Source organism: Lactuca saligna, chromosome 1 (assembly GCF_052625555.1).
Source record: "Lactuca saligna cultivar CGN05327 chromosome 1, ASM5262555v1, whole genome shotgun sequence".
Classification (NCBI taxonomy): domain Eukaryota; kingdom Viridiplantae; phylum Streptophyta; class Magnoliopsida; order Asterales; family Asteraceae; genus Lactuca; species Lactuca saligna.
In genome coordinates, this window is record NC_136417.1 from 166,136,646 (window position 1) to 166,148,181 (window position 11,536).

Consider the following 11,536-nt stretch of genomic DNA (forward strand, 5'->3'; position numbering starts at 1 on the left):
AGGTTTTCATATGGATTGTAAGGATAAGTTTTTCCGTAAAGTTTTAAAAAAAAAAGTTTTTTATTTTATTTATTTTAAGTATCCTTACAATGACATTTGTGAAAGAAATTGTTGTTTATATGATTCCATTGATGGAAATAATGGAAAATGGTTTTGATTTTTTCATTTGTGGTAGTGTCTAGATTTACCAAATAAAGGAAATTTCTCATCACCCAAGTTTCAATTGGACAGAAACTTGGAATCATGCAAGTTGTATAGTATGATGAATGAGAACTTTCAAGCATTAGAAAATTAAGACTAATTACTTGTTCACACGGATGTGTGAGTCAAGTAAATGACTAGGGGATCAAGTACACAGTCTTGTGCACTGATCAAGCCCACCACAAATAATCGTTAAGACTATTCGTCATGATTTACTAAAGTTGAGTAAATATGGTTATACTGACAGGCCTAAGTATAATTCTGAAGCATTGGAAAAGTCTCGATGTATGGCAGAACGAATAAGAAGATTCAAATTAGGCAGAAGGATAAAAGTTTCTCAAATCTGAAAAGATGGGAGATTACTTTAGTATCATGTTATATGATCATCTTAATGATTAAGAGACCTTATGACAATTCATCCTCTAAGTGCATTCTGATAGCTAAGAAGAGGAGTTATGAATTGTTGAAGTGGTTAAATCAAGAAGATGATCCATACTTCATTCCAAAAACAATTCTTAGGGTTATACTCTAAGAGTGTAACTTGAGTGGCATATCTTAAAGAAAGGTTTAAAAACACGTGTCAAATGTAAGAGTAAAAGTGTCCTACTCTTGTGCATTTGAAGTTTGTAAGTTGTGATGTTTTGGATAAAACAGAGACCAACTTAGACTAATTGTGTGAAGTGTTTGTCTTGATTAGAATCCACACTATCTCTCGGATGTTTGACAAGGGAGTCTTATATGTCAAAAGGATAGTGGGATTCTTAAAGGTCTTGAAAGTCTCAAGAACTAATCAGGAATAAAAACCTGAGGTTCTTCACTAGCACACGACTTGAGGTTTATAACCTATCGTGCTGACAAATTTTGTGCCCATTCTAGTTAAAGTTGACTCTGCATATGAGTTCTTAGAGTTCTCAATTGGTTGCATAACAACTTGGAATCAATGGCAGGCCCTCTACTGCCAGGTGGTAAGAAGTTAAAATTGCATAAGTTCAGTCCATATGTGTTTGGATTTGTCATTATCCATGTCTTGTGACTAAGGTTTTGACAAATTCATATGGGTAGGAACTCATACATCATAGAAATGTAAGTTTCATAAGCTTTCTCTCCGATTCATGAAAATGATGATGAGGAAACATTTCCACTAAGTAGATTTGTAAGTGGATAGTAATCTTTGCATTCTCAAAGTTGTTAGTAGGCACACTAACATTGACTTATGAGAAATAGCAAAGGTCTAAACAATTAAGACTATGATTACGGAATACCTTTTCATAGTTCTGAAATTGTTTAGACACACCTATAAGCTATCTAAGATAAGGTGTATGTTTTTTGATAAAGTCTTATCAAAGGAATCTAGTATCAGAAATCTGAACTTTGGAAAAAAAGTCAATAGCTGATTTCTAAGTACATGTCAAAGCTAGTGGGAGCATAAGTGTTATGCTAATAATCATCATGTTAGTGGGAGCATGTTAATTATGATAAGTATTGCAAGTTATCAATGTTAATTATAGAAAACAAAAGTTTCAATTCGTGAGGTTGCAAGGGTTGAAAAAGTTATTTTACTATAATTAAGGGAGAGAAAATTATACTTCGTTTCAATTAAGAAAAGCTTAAGCTTAGATTAAGTTTATAATCATTCTAAAGAGCTTATATTGAGATTTTAATCACCTTTAGTCAAGAATATATATATATATATATATATATATATATATATATATATATATATATATATATATATATATGAATTTCATGTTGGATTGGTTCAACTTAAGAAAATTCTATATATTGCGTTCTCAAAATTCGATTATGATTACAGCATCCCTTTTCATAATAAAATTTCGAGAATATGGCAACCAAAAATTATTATGGCAAAAGAATGGTCTAGAACCATGTGTTTATGTGAAACATAATGAATCGTGTCCCATTTACTTTGGGTACAAGATCGATTACTTGTACTATAATATTTATTCTTTCTGAATTTTCCAAATGCCTTGGGGCATTAAGGAGGAAAATGTCTAGAATTTGATATGATTAAAGTGATTAAGCAATTGTAGAGGACAATCTAAGGTTTACCAAAGATTGGTTGCTCAAGGATAGTTGGAAGTATAGTGTGAATTTTGGAAGGGCCATATTGACATAGTCTGAAAAGAGGCAACTTTTGTTTAGAAATAGTGGTAAAAAAAACTTAGTGCAAGAAGCATGTTCAAAGTAATGCATACTTTGAACATAGTCTGAAACAAGGCAACTTGTGTAATGGTTGTTGACAAGTCTTTGTAACCTTGTACACATTCATTTCAAGAGGAAAGGGCATTTAAGTTTAAATCCTAACAAGATTTCAATTTAGGAGTGTGAAATTAGAATCATTGAAAGTTTGGTCAATTGGTTTATTTCACAAAGTAAAAATCATAGATAAACATAAAGTGAATACTTGGTGTATCGCAAAGCTATTGTTTAGGAAAACATAGTGTACATGCTTGGAGCATGGGATACCTAGTGTTTTAACTCAAGTATAAAGTTGATAAAACCGAAACAATGAATAATGAGAAACCGGTATGATGATAACTAGAAGTGGTCTATTTATATTCATAGGGTTTGATACCATATTTGATTCATTTATTCTTGTGTTTCACTTTGCATGTTTTGACTTCCATAATAAACTAGGTTATTCTTCCGGAATGACTAAGTTATTTAAACCATCCACAGTCGGTCATATATTGGAAGTAGATATGAATCAAGACTGTCATGGGTTGGTTTGTAGAGGTCCAAGTTGGTGGACAAAGTTGTGTTACAATACTCATGAGTGCTCATAAGTTTTGAGTATTGGATTCAACCCGTGCTCATTTGAATCACTTCATAGATTTTATCACGAGTGATGATGAGACGATAATATCTTATATTCTTCAAACCTAAAGATATGAGTTGTTACTATAAGTTGGTTGTACATTGATTGTGTGAAAACGCATTGATAACTCGATGTTATAAAATGTGTTTTTGTGTATGATTCAGCAAGTAGTAGAACAAGCCATATGAGTCGAAGTTTATCCATTCCATTTACCTTCGGGATAAAAGCGATATCTGTGGGCCCCTCGATGATTTAATGATGATACATGTGAGTGCTTGGCCAAGCCAGGACTGATTTGATTTGTTCAATCAGTCAGTCGTCATAAATCAGAAACTGGGAAACAACAAATGGAAAGAGAGAATGATTTATAATCCATGTCTCAGTACATATGATATCTAGAATGGAGGAATATATGATCCCTTATCTAATGGACAAGTCATTGATAAAGGTCAGAGATCATCGGAAAGGTTAGAGTTCGATGGAAGCTTTTGAGAGCTACGATTTCCAATCGGTTCTTGAAGTCATATGCAATAATAGTTTTAAACTTATCCAAGTGGGAGACTATTGGATTAATGTCTAAGTCCATAACTATAATTGCTAAGACTTGACGCGACCCGACATGGTCCATTTGGGTTGCATGGCATCATGCATTTGGATAGACTATAATGAGAGAAATAACACTTAAGGTTTGTTAATATATTATAAGTTATAATATATTAATAAGATTATTTAATTAGTATTGGTCAACAATTAAGCTAGAATTAATTAAGTGATCAAAAGAAGACTAATTAAATATATGGGTTGATTGTGTAAATCATCCATACTTGTATAGTAGGCTAATGTTCCATGGATTATCAAGTTGGGCTAAAAACCATATGATGCTCCATGGATGCTCCATGGTGTATTTGAACCCATGGATCCAAGGAAATGGAAAGCCATGATAATTAGGGTTTACCCTAATTGTAACAACTATATAAGATCATATTCTTTGACAAAAGCGGCGACTAAGTTAGGAAGAGAAGGGCTAGGCGATTTTAGAAGTGTTCAAGTTTCTCTCAAGTTATTCCAAGTGCATTTGGTGTTGTGTGAACCATTTGAGGTGTCACACTTGGGGAACTAGGCACTCAAGCTTCATGAGGACATTCTACATCAAAGAGGTATGTATTCTATCTTGTTATATTCATTGTTTTGTATGCTAGATTAGGATAATACCTTGGATGTTCATATTTGCATGTATAATAGAGAAAACATAGATCCAAGGTATTTAGGGTTGCATGTACACTTAGGAGTGTTAGAATGCTCAAAACCCAATAATATCTAGAACAGAGGATTATATGATCACTTATCTTAAATGGCGTATGATCATCTTCTCAGTTCCGAGAGACCTTGAAAGAGCTATGATTGTCGATCGGTTCGTGAAGTCATACTTGCAGATATAGTTATTAGAGTTATCCAAGTGGGAGACTGTTGGATAAGGTGTCTAAGTCCATAACTATTTCAGGTATGTACTTGACCCGACCCGGCATGGTCCATTTGGGTTGCATAGCACCATGCATTGGATAAACTAAATGAGAGAAATAACACTTATGGTTGATTAATATATTATAAGTTCTCATACATTAATAATATTATTTAATTTGTTTGATCAACAATTAACTTAGAATTAATTAAGTGATCAAAAGATAACTAATTAAATATATGGGTACATTATGTAAGTCATCCATAACTTATATAGTGGGCTAAGAGGCTCCATGGATTATCTAGTTGGGTTCCACCCATAGGATGCTCCATGGATACTCCATGGAGCTAATCCATGGATCATGGAAATGAAGAGTCATGTTACATTAGGATTTACCTAATTCAACACATTATATAAAGCTCATGTTTCTCCAAAAATCGGCTAGAGATGCATACTTGAGGGCTACAGCCGATTTTTGAGTGTTATACTTTCTCTCCAAGTTTACTCCATTGCATTTGGTGTTGTGTGAAGCATTTGAGGCATCAAACTTGGGGTGCTAGGCTGACAAGGTTTCAAGGAATCAAATTCAACAGCAAGGTATGTTATTCTATCTATCATTTAAGTTAAAATGTTCCCTATGTATGCTAGATAGGATCATGAACCTTAGAAATCAATTTTGCATGAATCTTAGAAAAACATATATCCAAGGTTTATTAGGGTTGCATGTACACTTAGGAAGTGTTAGAATGCTATAATCCCATCATATAGATGGTGATACCTTTATCAGTGATAGTACACTGGTAAATTTAAATGAACCAGCTGATGGGTTTTGAACATTCTAACACTCCTAATGTGTATATGCAACCCTAGAATCCTTGGATCTATGTTTTACTAAGATACATGCAAATTTTCTTTTCCAAGGTTCTTAACCAAACTAGCATGACATGGGAACTTTGAAACATAAAATTAGAGTTACATACCTTTTGGTAGTGGTGATTGCTTGGAGTTTGAGAGCCTAGCACCAATAATGTGGATACCTCAAATGGAAGTCATAAATCACCACAAACCTTGGAAACTTGAGAGAGTCGTAGAACACTTCTAGAAATCGACCACCCTTAGTTCTCACACAAAACTAGTGCCAAGGGCTCCTTTATATAGTGTGGTGGATTAGGGTTACATCCATGTAAAACCTAATACCCATGACCTTCATTTCCCTGAGGTCCATGGGTTAAAGCTCCATGGACTTACCATGTAAGCCTAGCCCATTCTGAATAAGCATTATCCCACACTATATAAATACAAAAGTCCATATTTAATTAGTCACCTTTTTTATTACTAAATTAATTCTAAATTAATTTTAGATCAAGACTAATTATATAATATGATTTCATATTAATATATTATAACTTATAATATATCAATAAATCAAAACTTATACTATTCTCAAAAGATTATCCATATAAATTGTTTGGGTGAAGTGCAACCCAAATGGAACATGTCGGGTCAGGTCAAGTACACATCTCAAATATAGTTATGGACTTAGACACCTTATCCAACAGTATCCCACTTGGATAAGTCTAATAAATGTAGTTGCAATTATGAATTCAAGAACCGACTGACAATCGTAGCTCTTAAAACTGTGTTGAACTATGAAGCACCATTTTAGATAAGGGATCATATAATCCTCTGTTCTAGATATCAGTCGGACAAATACATGGAACAATGTCTTACTTATTGTCCAATAGTTTGTTTCCCGATTTCAGATTTTTTTGACATAAAATTTAATTGAACACATCAATTTAGTTCTGACCGGGCCCGGTACATGGTTCAACACAAAATCATCGAGGGGCCCATATATCGCTTCTAATCTAAGAAGGAATAGATAAACTTTTACTCATATGCTTGTTTAACTACTTGTTGAATCATACACAAAGGCACGTTTTATAACATCGAGTTACCAATGCATTTTCGTACAATCAATGTATAACCAACTCACAGTCAACAAATCATATCTCTGGGTTTGAAGACTTATATGATATTACCATCTCACGGTTACTCGAGATAAATTCCATGAAGTGATACAAGCAAGCGTGGGTTGAATCCAATACTTAGAACATATGAGCACTCATGAGTGTTGTAGCAACTCTTGCTATGTCCAACAACTTAGACATCTATAAGCCAACTTCATGACAGTCTTGATTCATATCTAATTCCAACATATGACCAACTATGGAGAATTTGAATAAGATGATATACCACAACATAATTATTCTGGAAGTCAAAACATGCAAATTGAAATGATAGTAAACGATTGACAAAAGATAGCAACACTTTACTTATAAATAAACAACTTTTATTTGTCATCAAATGTCAATTACACTTTACAAATTTCAAAGCTATCTAATTTCTAAAACTAATATCATCCTTTAGCCCTATGCGCCTCGCATGCTGAAGATGCTTAACCCTACTCAGTCCCTTCGTGAAGGGATCTACTGGGTTCTCATCCAATGATACCCTCTTTGCCATGAGGAGTCCTTATTCTATTCGAAGTATGATGAAGTGATAATTTCAGTCATTGTGCCTAGATCTGCCATGATCTCTTGATTCCTTGGCTAAGGCAACCGTAGTATTGCTTTCACAGAAAATCTCCATAGGCTCCTTTATAGCTGGTACAACTCCATGGTCTTCGATGAAGTTCTTCAGCCATATCGCCTCCTTTGCTGCCTCTCTTGCTACTATATACTCTGACTCGCAAGTTGAATCAACCACTATATCTTGCCTGTAACTTTTCCAAGTAACTGCTCCTCCGTTTAAGGTAAAGACCCATCATGATTGAGAACGGAAATTATTCGTATCAGTCTGGAACCTAGAATCACTATATCCTACTACTCTCAAGTCATTACTCTTACCAAGGGTAAGGACCCAGTCCTTAGTCCTCCACAGTTACTTGAGAATGTTCTTTGCCGCAGTCCAGTGAGCCTTGCTAGGGTTCCCCTGATATCTGCTGACCATGCTCAATGCAAAGGCCACATCAGGACAAGTACAAGTCATATCATACATGATCGAGCCTACAACAGAAGCATATGGAACTCGACTCATCTCTGCTATCTCAGCCTCTATACTCGGGCTCTGAGTCTTACTCAGTATGGCGTTACTCTGGGTCGGTAACTCACATTTACTGGAGTTCTGCACATTAAACCTTTTCAACACTTTATCCACATAGGTGCTCTAACTAAGTTCAATTAGTCTCTTACTCTTTTCTCTCAAAGTTATTATCCCTAGGATATAGGCAGCTTCTCCAAGGTCCTTCATAGTGAAACACTTCCCAAAACAGAACTTCACTTCCTGTTGAGTTGGGATGTCATTTCCTATGAAATCAATTAGGGTAATGCTAGCGATAGCGGCCAAGATAAAATCTACTAGGGTAATGCTAGTCATAACTACATTACATGATATGAAATTTGGCAAATGGATGTCAAAAACGCTTTTCTTAATGGGAAGTTGGCTGAGGATGTTTACATGAGTCAGCCAGAGGGTTTTGTAAATGCGAAGTACCATGACAAAGTGTGTAAGATTAAGAAATCAATCTATGGATTGATACAAGCTTCTTGTAGATGTAATCTTTGCTTTAATGAGAAGGTCAAAGATTTTGGTTCCTCTAAAAGTGAAGATGAATCTTATGTATATGTCAAAGCTAGTGGGAGTATAGTAAGCTTCCTGGTTTTGTATGTTGACAGAATACTTCTTGTAGGAAATGACATTCCATCTTTGCAAGAGGTTAAATCTTGCCTTTGAAAGTGTTTTACTATGAAGGATCTTGAAGAGGCTGCTTATATTTTGGTGATAAGGATTTTAAGAGACTGGAGTAAAAGTCTAATCGGACTTAGTCAAACTACGTATTTGGAAGAGGTACTAAAGCGTTTTAGTATGGAAAATTCCAAGAAAGGAGAACTGCCTACATAGAGCAATACCAAACTGAGTACTACTCAGAGTCTGAGTATCAATGTAGAGATAACAAAAACGAGTAGAGTTCCATATGTTTCTGCCGTTTGATATATCATGTATGTTATGAAATGTACTCGTCTCAATGTGGCTTTAGCTTTGAGCATGGTCAGTCATTATCAGGAAATCCAGGTAGAGCTCACTGGATAGTAGTTAAGAATATTCTTAAGTATCTGCAAAGAACTAAGGATTGGGTCCTTGTGCTTGGTGGCAGTGATAACTTAAGAGTAATTGGGTATAGTGACGCCAACTTTCAGACAGACAGAGACACCATTCGTTCTCAATCTGGGTGGGTGTTTTCCCTTAATGGAGGAGCAGTAACTTGGAAAAGTTCCAAACAGGAGACAATGGCTTATTCTACTTGTGAATCAGTGTATATAGGAGCGAGTGAGGCATCAAATGAGGCAGTTTGATTAAAGAACATCAGTGGAGATCTTGGAATTGTTCCATCTATCAAGGACCCAATGGAAATTTTCTGTGATAATAAAGGTGCGGTTCCCTTAACAAAGGAACCAAGAGATCATGGCAGATCAAGACATATCGACAGAAAATACCATTTCATCTGACATAGAGTAAAGGAAGGACAACTTGTCTTGAATAATAACAATAAATGATTATTTATAATTAAACTAAAGGAGTACTATAATAGTTTTTTTGGAAAGAGAATTTTCCTAACAAATGATTCGAGCCCACTTTTGTGCAACAACTAATCGGTGCTATAAATATAAGGCTTTGCATCATGCCATGGAGTCATTGGAGACGAGTCTCCGTTTTTATGAAAGTCGAGTTGTGTTACCCTTTTTTAAACATGGATCAATAAATTATCTATTATATCTTTTACATATCTTAAAAAATCATTACAACCCAAATGATTCTATCTTTGTCGACTTCTTAAGGGAATTCGGACTTTAAAACTATTTATTTTGACAACGTACACTCCTTAATGGCCTCTTATTCCTGATCACTTTATCATTATTAATGATTTTAGCAATCCAACATGATGGCGGGAATTTGGGATCTCAAAATTGCAATAACAATAACATGAAAATAGGTGCTATAAAAATTCACAAATGTATCGAGTATTTATTGATATAGACGTATACTTTGACTTGAATTGCTTGCACATTTTTCTATTACAAATTGACATAAAACTTCACTTAGATACCATTAAAATAACAATTAGAGCGAATTTTACATATAATGATCGCCAATTTCAAATACAAATGCCAGATCTTTTCTCTTTATGACCAAATATCTTGCACTAGTAAATGGTCGTGGGATTCTTCTTAACGCATATGCGGTTATTGATACATATAAAAAATTAAACCTAGATAATTTGGCAAAATGACAGCATCTCCTTGTCATTCTCAAATATTTCCATGTCTTCTTTTTCCAAAACCACTAGCGCCTCGATACCATCTCCATCCGGAGTATCCGTCAACAGGAAACCAATCCGATCTGCGGACCTAACTGCTATAGATGCACCCATAGGCTTCCCCCACCCAAAATCCACTTTGTTATAAGGGAAACCACATAAACTCGAACACCAATACGATCTCTGAGTAACATCCTCTATATCTTCGTTTCCAAGTTTTAACTTCAACGTTTTAAAGTTCTCAGCAGCATGTTCCACGTTTGGAATACCTTCAAGTTTGGACTTTTCTTTCTTCATCTCTTCAACCATCACACTTAAAGAAGTTTCACTTGCATGCCTCGTAGGTATCATCATGATCCCCACGAAGTTTCCCACCATTGTTTGCGGCAGTTTTTCAACAAATTTGTTACGTATATCCACCGGCATAAACAAATAAGATGGCTTAAAGCAACCTGATTTTGTGGTGGCTGCTGACACAGCGGTTTTATAGAGTAAAGAGGTCAACACTTCAACCCGCGTAGGGTTTTTATTAGGTGATGTAGATCCAGCTAACGCCAAGGCGTTGACTTTGTTCTTGAGATCGCTTAATTTTGTGTTAGGGAAAACGAATTTCTTTGTGACACGATTCGCATACCCTTGACTGATAACCTGAGCTTCGGAAAGAATAGAACTTATACTCGGGGAATGAAGGAAACGAGGGTTAAGGGGTTGTACCTCTTTGTGCTCAGTTGAACCATAACGTGTCACCGAAGCCCAATGACTTATAAATGAGACTAAAGTGCAGCCATCACCGATTTTGTGTGACATAGACAATCCCACAATGACTCCACCACAGGCAAAGTGATTGAGTTGAACACCAATAAGACTCTTACTATGAGGAGAGTTGTCACAAAACAGACCATCGGCAAAAAGTTGCTCTACAGTTTCATCTTGTTCGCTAATACAATGCTGGAATGCTTCCAATTGGCTATCATTTTTGGCTTCAAAAAATACAACTCCCTCGTCGTTACAATCAACATAAGGTGTTGTGGGAGTTTGTAACGTTCCTGCAAAGGGGTAGTATCGTGCTAGGCTCTGTGACAACGATTTCTTCATCTTCTGGGCTTTATCGTGAGCTGATAAATTGTTGTTGTCATTGTTTGAGTAGTGGAGAATCAGTGGCATGTACGTGTGTTGGGCTAATTTATCAATTGAGGAAAGATTATAAGTGTGGAGATGAGAAGGGGTTACATGAGAAGGCTTGATTGTTTCTCGAGAGATAATAGTGTGAAGTTGCCTTCTTCCTAATCGTAGGAGCTTCCCTATCATCCTCGTTTACAGGTTTCGTCAAACGCCAAGGGATAGAATTTGTTTTAGGGTTGATATATATATATATATATATATATATATATATATATATATATATATATATATATATATATATATATATATATATATATATATATATATATATATATATATATATAAGAATAGTTATTTTGGCATTATCATTATATTAGACCTCTTAATGAATATGATACCACTTATCAATCTATTAGTTCTTCATTTTAAATTTATTATTCCTCTTAATTAATGTGATGTTATTTGTTAATTAATTTTTTTCTCTATTTTAAATTTTAAATTTTATATTATTGTTTTCATTAATTTACAACTAAAAAAT

The 11,536-nt window shown here is 34.8% G+C and overlaps 1 protein-coding gene across 1 annotated transcript; it reads right to left on the reverse strand.

The window, feature by feature from the left end:
* Positions 1–9,641: 9,641 nt before the first annotated feature.
* On the reverse strand, positions 9,642–11,208 carry LOC145001392 (akuammiline synthase 1-like). Its single transcript, XM_078960764.1, has one exon. It carries the CDS (start codon positions 11,182–11,184, stop codon positions 9,829–9,831), a length of 1,356 nt encoding a protein of 451 aa, XP_078816890.1. The 5' UTR covers positions 11,185–11,208; the 3' UTR covers positions 9,642–9,828.
* Positions 11,209–11,536: the final 328 nt, after the last annotated feature.

Excerpts from the sequence above, each read along its gene's own strand:
- LOC145001392 (XM_078960764.1), bottom strand. The coding sequence starts at position 11,184 with ATGATAGGGAAGCTCCTACGATTAGGAAGAAGGCAACTTCACACTATT.